Source organism: Orycteropus afer, unplaced genomic scaffold (assembly GCF_000298275.1).
Source record: "Orycteropus afer afer isolate SDZICR_OR568_19922 unplaced genomic scaffold, OryAfe1.0 scaffold00019, whole genome shotgun sequence".
Lineage (NCBI taxonomy): Eukaryota > Metazoa > Chordata > Mammalia > Tubulidentata > Orycteropodidae > Orycteropus > Orycteropus afer.
In genome coordinates, this window is record NW_006921606.1 from 2,641,102 (window position 1) to 2,659,597 (window position 18,496).

General features: G+C 39.6%; 1 protein-coding gene across 1 annotated transcript in view; it reads left to right on the forward strand.

The window, feature by feature from the left end:
• The window catches only part of CHSY1 (chondroitin sulfate synthase 1), a 150,054-nt gene that overhangs the window by 40,265 nt on the left and 91,293 nt on the right, over positions 1–18,496 (forward strand). Inside the window, exon 3 of the mRNA XM_007959935.2 lies at positions 17,920–18,415. Coding sequence (XP_007958126.2) covers positions 17,920–18,415 — 496 coding nt within the window. The remainder of the gene's footprint in view (positions 1–17,919; positions 18,416–18,496) is intronic.

An 18,496-nucleotide genomic window follows, 5' to 3' on the forward strand; every position in this document is an offset into this window, starting at 1 on the left:
CTTTTGGAGAAGTCTTTGGAAGCACATAAACATTTAATTTTTAGAAGGTCCCAATCATCTGGCTTCTCTTCTGCTGTTGGTGCATTTTGAACTATGCTGCTACAACCATTTTTGAATTATCTTCAGTAAGGTCTTACTTGCATGTGATATAAATGATATTGTTTGCTAATTTCCACATTCTGTGGGATCAACTTTCTTTGGAATGGGTACAGATATGGATCTCTTCCAGTCATTTGGCCAGGTAGCTGTCTTCCAAATCTCTTGGCATTACTGAGGGAGTGCCTCCAGTGGGACATCTGTCTGTTGAAACATCGCTGTTGGAATTCTGTCAATTCCTGGATCTTTGTTCTTCTCCATTTCCTTCAGTGGAGCTTCGACTTCTTTCAGTACAGTTGGTTCTTGATTATATGGCACCTCCTGAAATGGATGAAGATCAACTAGTTCTTTTTGGTTTAGCGACTCTTTCTTTGATGTTTCCATCTTCCTTTGATGTTTCCTGCATCAGTCAATATTTTGCCCATAGGATCTTTCAGTATAGGAACTGGAGGCTTAAGTTTTTTCCTCAGTTCTTTTAGCTTGAGAAATGCCGAGCATGTGCTTTCCTTTTGGTTTTCTTACTCCAAGTTTTTCCATGTTTCATTATAGTAATTGGCTTTGTCTGCTTGAGCTGCTCTTTGAAATCTTCTGTTCATCTCTTTTATCTTGTCATTTCTTCCATTTGCTTTAGCTACTCTCCACTCAGGGGCAAGTTTCAGAGTCTCATCTGAAACTTGTGTGTGATGTTAATGATAATTTCTACATTCCATGGGATCACCTTTCTTTGGGATGGGTACAAATATGGATCTCTTCCAGCTGTCTTCCAAATCTCTTGTCATAGCCAAGTGAGTGCCTCTAGCGCAGCATCTGTTTGTTGAAACGTTTCATTGGGAATTCCATCAATTCCCAGAGCCTTGTTTTTCGCCACCTCCTTCAGTGCAGCTTCAACTTCTTCCTTCAATACCATTGGTTCTTTTGATGTTTCCTGCATCATTCAATATTTTGCCCATGGTATCTTTCAGTATTGCAACTTGAGGCTTAAATTTTTTCCTCAGTTCTTTCAGCTTGAGAAATGCCGAGCATGTTCTTCTCTTTTGGTTTTGTAACTTCAGGTCTTTGCCCATTTTATTATTATAAATTATTCATTATTATAAATTGACTTTGTCTTCTTAAGCTGCTCTTTGAAATCTTCTATTCATTCTTTTATCCTGTCGATTCTTCCATTTGCTTTAGCTACTCTCTGTTCAAGGGCAAGTTTCAGGGTCTTTTCTGACATCCATTTTTGGCTGTTCTTCCTTTATTGTATTTTTAATGACCTCTTGCTTCATGAATGATGTTCTTGATGTCATCCCACAGTTCCTCTGGTTTTCGGTCATTGGTGTTCAGTGCATCAAATATATTCTTTAGATGGTCTCTAAATTCAGGAGGGATATCAAGGCCATATTGGCTCTCTTGGACTTGTTTTAATTGTCTTCAGCTTCCAGTTGAACTTGCGTATGAAAAATTGATGGTCTGTTCCACAGTCAGCTCCAGGCTTTGTTTTGGCGAAGATACTGAGCTTTTCCATTACCTGTTGCCACAGATGTAGTCAGCCTTATTCTTGTGTGCTCCATCTGGTGAAGTCCATGTGTACAGCCGCCATTTGTGTTGTTGAAAAAAGGTATTTGCAATGAATAAGTAGTTGGTCTTGCAGAATTGTGTCATGCTATCTCCAAGGCCACATTTTCCAACTGTCAGTGATTTTTCTTTGTTTCCAACTTTCTGCATTCTAATCACCAGTGGTAATTAACACATCTTGGTTGTATGTTTGGTCAATTTCAGACTGTACAAGTTGGTAAAAATCTTCAATTTCCTCATGTTTGGCTTTGGTAGTTGGTGCGTAAATTTGAATAATTGTAGTGTTAACTGGCCTTCCTTGTAGGCCAATGGATATTATCCTATCACTGACATCGTTGTACTTCAGCATAGATTTTTTGTGATGATCAGTGCCACGCCATTCTTCTTCACTTTGTCATTCCTGGCATAGTAGATCATATACTTGTCTGATTCAGAATGGCCAAGACCAGTCCATTTCAGCTCAGTAATGCGTAGGATATTGATCTTTATGCGTTCCATTACATTTTGGACAACTTTAGTTTTCCTAGATTGATGCTGGGTACATTTCATGTTCTGATTATTAATGGATGTTTGCAGCTGTTTCTTCTCAGTTTGAGTCATGCCATGTCAGCAAATGGAGGTCCCGAAAGCTTTACTCTATCCATATCATTAAGGTTGGCTCTACTCTGAAAAGGCAGCTCTTTCCCAGTTGTATTTTGAGTGCCTTCTGACCTGAGGGGTCATCTTCTGGCACCATATTAGACAGTGTTTCAGGACTATTCATAAAGTTTTCAAGTAATACATCAGACAGTGTTTCACTCCTATTCATAAAGTTTTCATTGGACAATTCTTTGAGAAGTGAATGGGCCTCTTCCTTCTTCCAAGTCTGTCTTAGACTGGAAGCTCTGCTGAAACCTGTCCACCTTGGGTAACCCTGCTGGCATTTGAAACACCAGTGGCATAGCCTCCAGCCTCACAGCAACACTCAAGTCATTACAGAATGACAGAGACAGACAAGTTTGTCCCCCTTAGTTGTTCCAAACTGTTCTGTTCATTTCCTGGTCTACCCCACCCTGGTAACTTATTCGATCTGTCCTGGGATGCTCCATGCACACAAACACTTGCCTTACTCTGGTCCTGGACCGGCTAGTACACTGCATCCTGCTCCCTGGGGCGCTCTGTGTACACAAACAGCCACCTTCCACTGGTCCTGGACTGGCTTACTGCTGTGAGTACTTTAATTCCCCACTAACAGATTTATTGAGAAAAGACCCCTTAATGCTTGCTTTTACCTTATTTTATTTTTTTTTTAAGGATTTGTGGTAAAATGTCTATGATTTGGTATCCTTTTTGTTTTTAAATTTTCCCATCATTTGCAATCTACATTATATTTTCTCACCTAGTTCCAAAAAATCTTTGAGATTGCTCACCTTGTGAGAAAATACATAGTAAGACAGTTAAAGATTTTAAAAGAGGAAACTGCAAACACAGAAGGGGAAATTGTAACTAAATAGCGGTACTGCAGAACTCCCTGTATCCAGGCATAGAGCAGAGATAGTGATCTACAGAATGCTTGGAACGACCTGTAGTAGGGTAGTCCTTAGGCTCCAGGAGACTCTTAGTCATCACTTGGTAGGCTTGTTAGCTCTCTGAGCTTTTACAAGGCTGGTCAGGTTAAAGTCCTCAGCTGTTTGCCTCACAGCATAGAATAGCTGAACCTCGTGTACTTTTTGAGAAGCATGAACTAAGACTTCTCCCATGAAACTGTGTTTCCGATCAGGAGACTCATTAGTATTGCCTCCTTTCTGTATGGTGAACTCATGGGAGAAATGTCCCTCAGGTCTTGTGTCTGGAGTACTTATTACACCTAACCCTTAATTAACAGTGGGCCACAATCTCAGTACTTCCCATGGTTATCTGCTGGGAAGCCTATAGCTAACCTTGGGCCTACCTTTAGCCAACAGAGGAAGGATCTCTGGTGGTGTATTCGTGAAGACACTTGGCTGGTAATCAAAAGGTCAGGGGTTCAACCCAGCAGGCACTCCATGAAAGAAAGATGAGGAAATCTGCTTCTGTAAAGATTTACATACCTTGGAAACCCAGTGTGGATCACTGTGAGTTGGAATCCACTCAATGGCAGTAAGTTTTTTTTTTTTTGTCTGGAGTTGGAGTGGTGGCTGACTGCACTGTGACTTGCAGTTAGCCATGGGGTATTCTGACTGGTTCCACGTTTGCTGTGGACATCGAGAGAGATGGACAGCACCAGTGTGATTTTGTCCTCCCTAGTACTGGGAGCTCTGGTAGCATAGTGCCTAAGGCACTTGACTGCTAACCAGAAGGCTGGCGGTTCATACCCACCAGCCACTCCTTGGAAGGAAGGTTGGGCAATCCTACTTCCGTAGTGATACTGCCTCGGAAACCCAAGGAGGGGTTGCTATGAGTCGGGGCCGACTCGACGGCAAATAACAACAACAGTACTGGCACAACTTCATTCCTTGTCCAACTTTCCTGTTCATGGTTTTCTTAGCCTTTTTTTTTGGGGGGGGGCGCTATTTTTTAATTGTAGCATAGTGCCTAAGGCACTTGACTGCTAGCCAGAAGGCTGGTGGTTCAAACCCACCAGCCACTTCTCGGAGGGAAGTTTGGGCAATCTACTTCCGTAGTGATACTGCCTCGGAAACCCGACTACGAGTCGGGTCCGACTTGACGGCATGTAACAACAACAACAGTTTTTAATCTTGTATACATTGTGGTTAAGTGTCTTAAATAATTTCTGTAACAGAGCAGAATATAAATATGTACATTTAATTGCTGTTATCTCTCAGTTCCACTGGGGAAAACTGTTCTTTTTCCTTTTTCAGCTCCAAAATCTGAGCTGATTGGAGACCTTTCAGTTTATGACTGGGTAACCAACAGGCAACATATATACTAGTGGTTTTGGGGTACTTCAGAAAATCTCCCTACCTTTTTCATGATAAAAATTAATATAAGTAAGTGGGAAGAGAGCTGTTGCACTGTGGGGAATTGCAGTCAATGTCATGATATAAAATGTATGAACTGCTGTATGGAAAATGAATCTGCTCTGTAAACTTTCACCCAAATCACAATAAAAATTTAAAAAAAAATTATGAGTATTACAAGTTTGGAAAATAGAAAAGAAAGCAGTCAATCTTTTTCTGTTTTTCTTTTGTTTGTGTACATTGAATGGAGGAAAGAAATGTTTTTATTACAAAACATAGCTTTTTGTTGTCAAAAATTTAAATTTCTTTTTAGCTTAAACTTTTGCTCAGATAATTTTTTTCCCAATTTTAAATATCCTTAGCAGTGACAGAAAATTAAGAAAATGTAGAAAATGCGCAAAGAAGAAAATTATATCCCTTCTAATTCCCATCCAGAAGCAACCACAGTAAACATTTTAGGGTAGAGGTATCCATTAGTTATTTTCTCTTTCTTTTTTAAAATTTTGATTTGGGTGAAAGTTTACAGAGCAAATTCATTTTCCATTCACCAGTTCATGCACATTTTGTTTCATGACATTGATTGCAATTCCCATTATATACCAACTCTCTTCCCACTTCCTCCCTGTGGTTTACCTTTTCCTTGTGCCTTTTCCTATGCATTCCTGCTGTCTGGGGTATCTCCCTGTGCAAATGCTGACTTTCTGATCTCCTAGAGTTGATTTTTCTAAGGAGTGTATCTACTTGGTATAAATGTTCTCCTTTTAGGGCTGTATATTGTTTGGCTGGAAGCTACAGCAGGGAGTTCAGTTCCAGGCTTGAAAGATGACTAAGGGCCACTCTCGAGGGTTTTACCATTCTCTATCAGACAAGTAAGCCTGTTTTTTTTTTTTTTTTTTTTTAATGATTTTGACTTTTGTTCCACATTTCTCTCCCAACTCTATCCAGGATCTCCTACTCTGATCCTTTTCTGAGTGGTTGACAGTGGTAGCTGGGCACCATGTAATTCTTCTGATCTCATGGTCATATAGGTTGAGGTGCACATGGTCCACTACTCCCTTGGACTAGTTATTTCCATGTGTCTTTGGTTTTCTTCATTCTTCTTTGCTTTGAACAAGAAGAGACCCATTGTTGCATCTGAGATGGCCACTTGCAAACTTTTTAAAATCCCAGTCACTACTCACCAAAGTAGGTTGTGGAAGAATGTTTTTGTGTAGTATGTTATGCCATTTGAGCTTTATGTACACTGTGACTGTGGTCGCTACCCCACGGGCCCACAACTCACTCTCTCAGGGTAGTTGGCTATGGCTAAGTTATCATAACTTTGCCTCCTGTTAGCTTACAGAACATACAAATATGTATGTAGATGTTATCATCTGCCAAATTGAATATGGTCCTAGGTATATTCCATTATTTTTTATAATACGTACTTTTATTCCCTTAGTAATTCAGATCACACATACATACTATTGCCTTCTTTTTAAACTTATCCATATGTTATAAATAGGTATGCAGGACAATAGTACTGCTATAAATCCACTTTTATACAAAAATGTATTTTGGACACCTTTCTTAGAATGACACTGAATAGAAATAGAACCTGTGATATTAAATCCTAATGTAGCACAGGCATTTCTTAGCTAAGATGATGTGGCCCAGCTGTATTATTTTACTGTGATTTAACTTAGTGTAAGGATAGCACTTGGATGCTTAGAGAATGGAAGATCCTCTTGGTACTCTCAAATTTCAGTTCTGTTATCTGTGCAAGAGTTGGTTATTAGTCACTTGAAAATGGAGCTTTCTGGCAAGAACCTTTTGCAAATACTCAGTGTTGTTTCAATTAAGTGAGAGCTTTATGCTCCAGGTAGCAATTGTGTTGATGGCAAGGTTGACATTTGCTTATGAAAATGTAGAAACTTGACTTATTTCTAGCACAGAAGGGGAGGTGTAAGGTCGTGATAAGGAAGGGAAGGAACACAGAAGGTAGAGCAAGGAAAGCTTTATTCTGCATCCCTGGGTGAGGTTTACTGGTCCCCAAGAGGGACCCGGGCGAGGTTCACGGGTCCCTAGAGGGGCCCGAGAAGTTGCACTGCCCATGTGAAAGAAAGGGTTTTTTTATAGTGATTTTCTTCCTGGTCCCTAAACGACCAGATTGAGAGCAGGGTATGTATTACAGGAACCAATAAGGTTGCACCCTATTAGCATGGGGGCAAGAAGTAGAGCTGCACATCATTAACATAGTGGGCAGGAAATGGTTGGGGGCTTTCGTGAGTAAGAGGTGCTGGGGTCTTTCGTAAGTAAGGGTTACGTGCTGGGGTTTGGTATGGGCCCTGGTCAGGCGCTTCCTTGCTTGACCAGTTCTTATAATTCCCTCCTACTTAATTAGTTACCTGCCTGGTTTGCTGTGCTCCCGCCTAACAGGAGGGTCAGTTTGTTTCTTCAGCAGCATTTTCTCCATTTCTTTGAAATTGTTAATGAATTCTCCCTCAGGGTGGTGAATCACGATTTATGTTACAGAATTCTAACTTTGTGGTGCTGTTTAAGCTAAAGGTATCCTTATAGGAAAGGACATTATTTTCTTAAAATTGGGGGGTATACAAAAACATCTCATTGGTCATGATAGCCAAAAGGAAGAAGCAGCCTAAATACAGATGGAAAAACACAATGTGATATGTACATACAATGGAAGTAAAGAGAAATGAAGTCCTGACATGCCATAACAAGGATGAACCTAGAAAACATGCTGAGTGAAATGAGTTGGGCACTAAAGGACAAAAACTATATGAACTCACTTATATGAAATAGGCAATTATATCAAAACCAAAGCTTATTAGTGGTTATCAGCAATAGGAGGGGGAGTTCTGGTGGCGTAGTGCCTAAGGCATTTAACTGCTAACCAGAAGGCTGGCAGTTCAAACCCACCAGCTGCTCCTCAGAAGGAAGGTTGGGCAATCTACTTCATAGTGATAATGCCTTGGAAACCCAAGGAGGGGTTGCTGTGAGTCAGACTTGACTCTTGATGGCAGTGAGTTTGGTGTGTGTTTTTTTTTTTTTTTTTAAAGAAAAGCAATAGGAGGGAGTGGGAAAGGGAGAAGCTTTGGCTTGGGATGCTGAATTTAGGAAGAAGATAAGGATGGGTTTCATAATATGAAGTGTGTAATCAATGTCATTGAATTGTGCATGCAGAAACTGTTGAATCAGTAAATGATTATCTGTACAACAATTAAAAAAGAAAAAAAAAAAAAACAAAAAACTTCATATAAGGAGATTTCTCTTAAACCACTAGCCATTTAGAAAAAGATAGCATGAAGTTTTCCCTGAGTTACCTAAAAAAGACAGATAATAATTGAATGGAGTTACTATAAAAGTGAGGAGAGGCTTTTAAAGATAGCTTGAGGTTAGTTTGTTTTTAAAATTAATTGGTTTCTCATCTTGGGCAAATTACAATATTTCAAGTTCTAGTTGAGGCATTAATTACATCAGTGGTGGTTTATACTGCTTATATTCTACCCTGTTTTCTGCCTCCTTTGACCCAAAGGGAGCTAGGTGTAGCCTGAAAAGAATTTCGATCCTCAGATTACTGTAAAGGATTCTGGTGTTCTAAGTGAGAACACTTTTAAAGTTTAAAGGCTTGTTAGACGTCTACCCTAACACTACCTGAGGTTGATAGTGAAATAGAATACATGCACATACACACACACACACACACACACACACACCCCTCACTTGGTGACATGGCTTGGTTCCAAAGACCAATTCGTTATACAAAAATCAACATTGTGTGAAAATGGAGGATGACCACATCACATCACAAAATGGAGGATGATTGCTGTTGTTGTTGTTAGGTGCCGTTAACTTGGTGCCAACTCATAGTGACCCTGTGTACAACAGAATGAAACACTGCCCAGTCCTGTGCCAGCCTCACAATACTTGCTGTACCTGAGCCCATTGTTGCAGCCACTCTGTCAGTCCATCTAATTGGAGGACCTTCCCTTTTTTGTTGACCCTCAACTTTGCCAAGCATAATATCCTTCTCCAGGGAATGCGTCTTCTGACAGCATGACCAAAGTAAGTCAGACAAAGTCTAACCTTTCTCACTTCCAAGGAACATTGTGGCTGCACTTCTTCCAGGACAGATTTGTAAGTTCTTTTGGCAGTCAAATGTACTTTCAGTATTCTTCACCAGCACCACAACTCGAAAGCATCAACTCTTATTCGATCTTCCTTATTCGTTGTTCAGCTCTCAAATGCATATGAGGGGATTGAAAATACCATGGCTTGGGTTGGGCGCACCTTAGTCTTTAAAGAGACATTTTTGCTCTTTATCACTTGAAAGAGGTCTTTTGCAGCAGATTTGCCCAGTGCAATATGTCATCTGATGTCTTGACTGCTGCTTCCATTGATAGTGATTGTGGAAGTAAGTAATATGAAATCTTTGACAACTTCAGTCTTTTCTCCATTCATTGTGATTCTGCTTATAAGTCCAGTTGTGAGGATTTTTGTTTTCTTTATGTTGAGATGTAATCCATACTGCAGACTATAGTCTTTCATCTTTATCAGTAAGTGCTTTAAGTCATCCTCACTTTCAGCAAGCAAAGTTGTGTCATCTACATGTAGCAGGTTATGTCTTCCTGCAATCCTGATGCCATGCTCTTCTTTATATAGTTCAGCTTCTCGAATTTTTTGCTCAGTATATATATTGAATAAGTATGGTGAAAGGATCCAACCCTGACACACTCCCTTCCTGATTTTAAATCATGTAGTATCCCCTTGTTCTGTTCAAACGACAGCCTCCTCATCTGTGGACAGGTTCCTAATGAGCATAATGAAGTGTTCTGGAATTCCCTTTCTTCTCAATATTAACTATAATTTGTTATGATCCACACAATCAATTGCTTTTGCATAGTCAATAAAACATAAGTAAATATCTTTCTAGTATTCTTTGCTTTCAGCCGAGATCCATCTGACATCAGCAGTGATAGTCTTCATTCCACACCCTCTTCTGAATCCAGTTTGCATCTCTGGAAGTTTTTTGTCAATATACTGCCGCAACCGTTTTTTAATTATCTTCAGGGAGATTTTACTTGTGTGTGATATCAATGATACTGTTCGATAATTTGCACATTCTGTAAGATCACCTCTTTAGAGTGGGTACAGATATGGATCTCTTCCTGTCAGTTGGCCATTTAGCTGTTTTCCAAATTTCTTGGGATAGATGAGTAAGTACCTCCAGCGTGGCATCCAGTTGTTGAAACATCTCAATGGGTATTCCGTCAATTCCTGGAGATTTGTTCTTCACCAATTCCTTCAGTGCAGCTTTGACTGCTTCCTTCACTACCATTGGTTCTTGATCATATGTCAGCTCCTGAAATGGATGAACATTGATCAGTTCTTTTTAGTACAGTGACTCTGTATTCCTTCCATCTTCTTTTAATGTTTCTTGCATCGTTCAGTATTTTGCCCATAGAAGCTTTAAATATTGCAACTCAAGGTTTAAATTTTTTCTTTAGTTCTTTGAGCTTGAGAAATACTGAGCATGTTCTTACCTTTTGGGTTTCTAACTCCATGTCTTTGCGCATTTCATTACAGTAATTGACTGTCTTCTTAAGCTGCTCTTTGAAATCTTCTGTTCTGCTCTTTTGTGGTGTTGTTTCTTCCATTTGCTTTAGCTACTTTCCACTCAAGGGCAAATTTCAGAGTCTCTTCTGACATCCATTTTGGTCTTTTCTTCCTTTCCTGTCCTTTCAATGACCTTTTGTTTTCTTCATGGATGATGTTCTTGATGTCATCCCACAGTTCCTTTGGTTTTTGGTCATTGGTGTTCAATGCATAAAATCTGTTTCTTAGATGTTTTCTCAATTAAGAAGGGATATAATTGAAGATCATAATTTGGCTTTCATGGACTTGTTTTAGTTGTCTTTAGCTTCAAGTTGAACTTGCATATGAACAGTTGACGATCTGTTCCACATTTGGCTCTTGGCCTTGTTTTGGCTGAAGATACTGAGCTGCTCCATCGCCTCTTTCCACAGATGTGGTCGATCTGATTCCTGTACTCCATCTGGCAAAGTCCACATGTATAGCTGTCATTTATGTTTTTGAAAAACGTATTTGTAATGAATAAGTAATTGGTCTTGCAAAATTCTATCATGCAATCTCAAGTGTTACTCTATCACCAAGGCCATATTTTCAAACTACTGGTGATTCTTCTTTGTTTCCACCTTTTCTGTTACAATCACTAGTGATAATCAAAATACCTTGATTGCATGTTTGGTCAATTTCGGACTGCAGAAATTGGCAAAAATCTTTGATTTCCTCATCTTTGGCTTTAGTAGTTGATGTCTAAATTTGAATAGTAGTAGTATTAATTGGTCTTCTTTGGAGGTGTACAGATATTATCCTATTACTAACTGCATTGTACTTCAGGGTAGATATTGAAATAGTCTTTGTGATGATGAATATTATGCAATTCCTCTGCTTGTCTGATACAGAATGGCCAAAAGCAGTCCATTTCAACTCACTAATGCCTAGGATATTGATCTTTATGAGTTCTATTTCATTTGATAACTTCCAATTTTACTAGATTCATGCTTAGTACATTCCATGTTCTGATTATTAATGGATGTTTGCAGCTGTTCCTTCTCATTTTGAGTCATGCCCCATCAGCATATGGAGGTCCTGAAAACTTTACTCTATCCATATCATTAAGGTCAGCTCTACTCTAAGGAGGTAGCTCTTTCCCAGTCATATTTTGAGTGCCTTCCAACCTTAGGGGCTCATCTTCTGGCACTATGTCGGACAGTGTTTCTTGGGTATTCATAAAGTTTTCCAGTACTGTATGAGACAGTGTTTCACTGCTATTCATAAGATTTTTGCTGGCCAATTCTTTGAGAAGTGGGTAGCCCCTTCCTTTTTCCAAGTCTGTCTTAGTCTGGAAGCTCCACTGAAACCTGTCCACCGTGGGTGACCCTGCTGGTATTTGAAATACAGGTGGCATAACCTCCAGTCTCACAGCAACACTCAAGCCACCACAGTACGACAAACTGACAGATGAGCGATGAGGAGAATGATTATATCATTACATAACTGCCAGATCACTTCATTATATAACTGCCAATTCTTGTCATTACATAATAATGCAATAACCACTGAGAATTATGGCCCACCCAAGTTGACATATAACCTTAACCACCATAGCCAGTGTTACATTTGCTGCATATGTTCATTACTGCCAGATGTGCATCATTAATGTGCAAAACAGTCAGTAGGTTTTTTACTGTAGTCTACCAAAAACCAAGCCTGCGGCAGTCGAGTCAGTGCTGACTAATAGTGACCCCTGCTTGGGTTTCTGAGACAGTATCTCTTCGGAACTAGATTGCCCAGTCTTCCTTCTGAGGAGTGACTGGTGGGTTTGAACTGCCAGCCTTGGATGGCAGTCAAATGTCTTAGGCACTACGCACAAGAGCTCCCTTAGTATTGTCTGTTGTTGTTGTTATGTGCCATCGAGTTGGACCCGACTCACAGCAACCCTTCCTTGGGTTTCTGAGGCAGTATCACTATGGAAATAGATTGCCCCATCTTCCTTCTGAGGAGTGGCTGGTAGGTTTGAACCGCCAGCCTTCTGGTGAGCAGTCAAGTGCCTTAGGCACTATGCTACCAGAGCTCCTATACACACCTATAGATGTATTTATATGAATAAATATATGTATACATTTAGCCCTCTGTATATACATATATCAGGAACTCTGGTAGCATAGTGCCTAAGGCACTTGACTGCTAACCAGAAGGCTGGTGCTTCAAGCCCACCAGCCACTCCTCAGAAGGAAGGTCGAGCAATCTACTTCTGTAGTGATACCGCCTTGGAAACCCAAGGAGGGGTCGCTGTGAGTTGGATCTGACTCCATGGCACGTAACAACGACAACAACATATACATATATCTGTATCTTTCTTGGGTGTTGGGTTTTTAGCCAGAAATGTAAGAAGCTGTAATTTTGTGTATGATCTTGAGACCAACTCTTCCAAGTTCAGCTCACATATCCTCCCTCTCTCTCCCTTTTTCTCTCACTTGTTGTTGTTGTTGTTGTTATGTGCCGTCGAGTCAGACCTGACTCATAGCGACCCCTCCTTGGGTTTCTGAGGCAGTATCACTACGGAAGTAGATTGCCCCATCTTCCTTCCGAGGAGCGGCTGGTGGGTTTGAACCACCAGCCTTCTGGTTAGCAATCAGATGCCTAGGCACTATGCTACCAGAACTCCTAGCTTATTTTATTTGGATACTCCATTTGTCCCCAATAAGTCATATAGTGCTTACTGTATTCCAGGCATGCTTCTCAGCTCTTTCAACAAGATAGCTCATTTAATCCTCATAACAGTTCTATAAGGCACATGCTATCACTATCCCTAGTTTACAGATAAGCAAACTGAGTCACTGGGAAACTTGCACAAGTAGAGTCAGGATTCTGACCCTGGCAGCCTGATTCCAGAGCCCATGGTCTTAGACATTACACAGAATACTGTGTCTTTAATAATAGATTGTTCTTTTGAAGGTAGGAATTGTCTTACCTACCCCATTGCTCAAGTAATACTCGGCATTATAATATTTTTATGGCTTCTAGGGTTGGCTCCTTTATTACTGTTTTGAACTTGGTCTGCATTAGTTTAGAAGCAATTTGATGTAAGCTAAGTTTGATTTTATTTGCCATCCTTTTAAAATCAATTGTAAAATAATACATGTTATTTAGTTTTAAATTATATTTCAGAAGTACCATGAATGGTAGTATATTTCAACCTCAGCATGCCTGCCAATTTTACCTCTTTTAATAAATTTTTAAATTGTTCTTGTCTGATTAAGTCAGTTTCTTTCTACATGTGTGAATATTAGAAAGTATTAGTGTGACTTATGGACAGTAATGTGAAGCCCCTTTAGAAATTTCCAGAAAGTAAAAGATGGAAAAGATTTCTGCCTTTTTCTATGCACATAGCATCTTTAAGTCGCGAGTAGGCAGTATTCATTTAACACATTTGCTGACTTCTATTATGTGCCTGGGTATTACAAATAGTTAACATGTTTGACTGCTAACTAAAAGGTTGGAAGTTCAAGTCCACTTAGAGGCACCTCAGAAGAGGGACCTCACAGTCTACTTCCAGAAGATCAGCCATTAAAAATCACATTATGGAGCACTGTACTACTGTGACACACGGGATTACCATAAGTCAGAATCAACTTGGTGGTAACTCATAGTGGTGGTAGTATTAGGTGATAAGCACTGAAATTATTTACATTTTCAAAGAATTCTTATGACTATCAAACAAAAAAACCTTCTCTGTGTGCTGAGAGAGGAATCAAGAGCTCCTTGACTTGAGTGGAGGTTAAGCACACTTTCTTGTGTGACTCAACATTGGAGGAGTACAGGGCAGTCATCTCCCTTCTACACGCCACAGCATCAGGGAGAGTACGTTTAGATTGTCACCTGGTCTGTTCACGTTTTTAAGGACTTGTCCCTTTATGAGAGAGGCTGTATTTCTCTTTAGATTAATTTCTTCTGTCCCTACTAAGTTTATATTACATCTTTTCTCAGGAGCATATCCTTTATGAAAGTGAATGTAGTACCCTGTCTTATTTACCTTGTGCTACAATAATAAAAATATCACAGATGGGTGGCTTTTAAGAACAGAAATTTATTTTCTTATAGTTCAGGTTAGAAGTCCAAATTCAGGGTGTGGCTTTAGGGAGGTCCTTCCCTTTTTATTTCAGCGTCTAGTATTTGCTGGTAGCACAGTGGGTAAGGCATTTGGCTGCTAACCAGAATGTTGGTGGTTCAAACCCACCAACTGCTCCATGGGAGGAAGACAAGTCACTCTAATTCTGTAAAGATTTACAGCCTTGGAAAGCCTATGGGGATTGCTATGAATTGGAATCTACTTGATGGCAGTGGTTTGCTTTTTTGGGGGGTGGGGGTTGGTATCTGCTGGCAATCCTTGGTATTCCTGGGCTTGTTGTCTTCTTCCCCGTGTGTGTCTGTTTTCCCCTTTATGGTACAACTCAGAAGGGATTAGGTTCAGGATCCACCTTACTCTGATATGATGTCATTTTCATCATTTCCAAACAGGGTCATATTTAGGGGTGAGGGTTAAGATTTCAACATTTACTAATTTGGGGCACAGTTCAATCCATAATATACCTTTACTGTGTCTGTCATATCACAGGGCTACATCTGTGCTGTGATAGTTCCTTCATTCTTTGTTAATGGGCTCTTTCAGTGGCATAAGAATAACCAGGCCCATATAAAATGCACAGGCATTAAAGGAAAAAAAGAACAACTTCTGTGTCCCATTCATTCTAAGATGTATATTTTCTTTCATATTTCAACATCTCTGAAATTAGGATACGGTTTATAGTTGATAGCATCATATGATAATTGACAGCTTTGTTTTTTCTTTGTTGATGTACAATTGGTACATTAATCATAGTTGACAGTCCTAGATCTGATGAAGTACAGTAGTATATATTTAACCCTTGGACCTGTTGAGAGGCATGTATTTTTTTCTTGCCTTGAATGCTGTATGTTTGAAGTTATTTTGTATTACTTATATTTGAATTAGGAAGACAAAAGCCAGTATTTTGTTTTCTAAGTACTTTATTGCAATTGTTTTTAAAATTATGCAAGTAATACTGTACTTAAATTTTTTTCCCCCAATATAGTGAATTATAGAATAAGAAGTGAAAAATCATCTTAATTTCCCTCCCACCCCTTCCCAGTTTCCCTAAATTTGTTCCTCAGAGATTAGGTGTAAATTTTTTAGGATATTTTTCTCTAGAAACTCCATTAAAGATGCCCGTGGTTTTCAAGGATCCTTCAAGTTGCCTTTCACTATAATAAACACAATTTTAACAGTTGGATACAATAAAATATATCACTTGCAAACTATCTTCTCTTGATCATATTAATATTTAATTCACTATTTCACTTATTTTCTATGATACAGTTTTCTTGGAAGTAGTCTGTATAAATGAATTATTGTAGCTAAATTTCTTCAGCTCTTAATATTAAGCATGGAGTAAAGAAAAAATGGAACTTTATAGCTTGAAATGAGTTGTTTAGAAGAAGTCTTTATATTGTTTTGTTTGATTAATCACTAACTTTGTCAGTGGGCTGAACAATTCCCTTTTACGCAGTCTGGGCTACTGCTGATCTTCCTGCATCTAGTCAGACTTCTTTCAAAATCTACACCACTTGTTATTAGTTGCTGTTGAATCAGCCCCCTACTTATGCAACCCCATGCACAATGGAAAAATTGCTGCCAGGTCCTGTGCCATTCCCACAATCTTGGGGTTCATAGGGTTTTCACTGGCTGATTTTCAGAAGTATTTCTTTCAACTTTCCTAATTTACCTTAGTCCAGAATCTCCACTGAAACCTGTCAAGCATTAAGCAACACCCAAGCCTCCACTGATAGATTGTAGTGGTTTCCTGTTATGGATTCTGTTGTGTTCCCAAATAGGTATCAACTTGGTTAGTTGGTGATTCTCAGTATTATGTAATTATCCTCCATTTTGTCATCTGATGTAATTATCTTATGTATCGTATATCCTCATCTCCATGCTGTTAATGAAACAGGATTAAAGGGAGTTATGTTAATGAAGCAGGATATAATCTATAGGATTAGGTTGTATCTTGAGTCAGTTTCTTTTGAGGTATAAAAGAGATTAAACAAGCCAGCAGAGATTGGAGGGACCTATTACCACCAGGAAAGAAGAGCTGGGAGCAGAGCATGTCCTTTGGACCCGTGAGTCCCTGTGCTGGGAAATTTCTAGACCCAGGGGAAGATTGATGACATGTACCATCCCCCAGAGCCAGCAAAGAGAGAAACTCTTCCATTAGAACTGGTGCCTTGAATTCAGACTTTTAGCCTCAAACTATGAGAAAATTTCTGTTTGTTAGAGTCATCCACTTGTAGTATTTCTATTATAGCAGCACTAGATAACTAAGACATTACTCAATGAGGTGCATTGTCTGGGCCTTGAACTTTGGTTTCTCACAAGCAGGGTAAGAATTCTACCACTAAACTACCAATACCCTCCTACTTCACCACTAAACCAAAACAAAAAACTCCAAGCCTATTGATACCAAGCTGATTCCAACTCACAGCAACCCTATAGGACAGAGTAGAACTTATTTTCCCATAGGGTTTTCAAGGCTGTAATCTTTATGGACGCAAACTGCCACACCTTTCTCCCATGCAGCTGCTGGTGGGTTTGAATTGCTGTTAGCAGCCAAGTTTTTGTTAGCATCCAGGTGCTTAATCACTGTGCCACCAAGGTTCCTACTCCACCACTAGAGATATCAAAATGTGCATCGATTCATTTTGCCTTCTACTCCCATCCCTTTAGTGGCTCCCCATGATTTTTAGAGATATACAAAGGCCCAGATCTGGAGTGGGGCCTGCTTGCCCTGCAGAGTTGGCCCTCAGCCTAACTCATGACTGTCTCCCCTGCTCTCTGCATTCGAGGTCTACCTTTCTGTCCCTTTTTCCCTTGGTTTAAGAGTCCTGGTGGCACAGTGGTTAAAGCCTCTTGGCTACTAACCAAAAGGTCATTGGTTTGAACCCCCAGCTACTCTGCAGGATAAAGATGTTGTAGTCTGCTTTCCTAAAGATTTACAGCTTTGGAGACCAACAGAGCAGTTATATTCTGTACTCTGAGTTGGAATTAATTCGATGGCCATGGGTTTGGTTTTCTTGGTCTAGTTAGCTAGCTTCCTTTGTTATACTCTTTTTGTTCTGGGCTTCTTTCTTTCAGAGTGCTCATTTTAGTTCATACCACTGTAAATGTTGGTGTGATTGTGTTGACAAATGTCTGTCTCTCCAGAAGTCAGCTCCATGAACCAGGGACTGTGTTTTTGCCATTCCTGCATTCCTAGCACAGAAATTAGTACTTGATGAATGTTCAGAGAAAATGTGTATATGAGCAATTTTTTTTTTTTTTTTTTTTTTTGCTGTTTGGTAAACTGTAGGTAGAGAGTTGATAGTATCAGAGGATTAAGCTGAACACTTAGACTTGGTACCCTGGGAATTTTATTTTTAACCATAAGTAAAAATTAAAGTGGAAATAGTTTAATAATTCATTATTCTTTTATTGGGATTCTTTTAAAATTGAATTTGAACTTTGTGGTACTCAGTAGCCTGAGATTTTGTTCAGAGGAATCAAGCAGATCAACAGTAGCTTTTATTATCCTGTTTCAACATGCAGTAATTCAAAATGAACAGATATGTGGATTTTTAAAAATAAGCTTGAAATAAACTGTTCTCTAACTGATATTTATTTTAATTCTAGAACGTGGTCCAAGACAATTCCTGGGAAAGTTGAATTCTTCTCTAGTGAGGGTTCAGACACATCTATACCCATTCCAATAGTGCCACTACAGGGCGTGGATGACTCCTACCCACCCCAGAAGAAGTCTTTTATGATGCTCAAGTACATGCATGACCACTACTTGGACAAGTATGAATGGTTTATGAGAGCAGATGATGATGTTTACATCAAAGGAGATCGCCTGGAGAACTTTCTGAGGAGTTTGAATAGCAGTGAGCCCCTCTTTCTTGGGCAGACAGGACTGGGCACCACAGAAGAAATGGGAAAACTGGCACTTGAGCCTGGTGAGAACTTCTGCATGGGGGGGCCTGGTGTCATCATGAGCCGGGAAGTGCTCCGGAGAATGGTGCCACACATTGGAAAATGTCTCCGAGAAATGTATACCACCCACGAAGATGTGGAGGTGGGAAGATGTGTCCGGAGGTTTGCAGGGGTACAGTGTGTTTGGTCTTACGAGGTAAGCACAGAATTCTTTACTATGTGAATGTTTTGTCATTAGTTTTGAGGCAGTCATAGGAAACTCATCATAAGGTTCTAT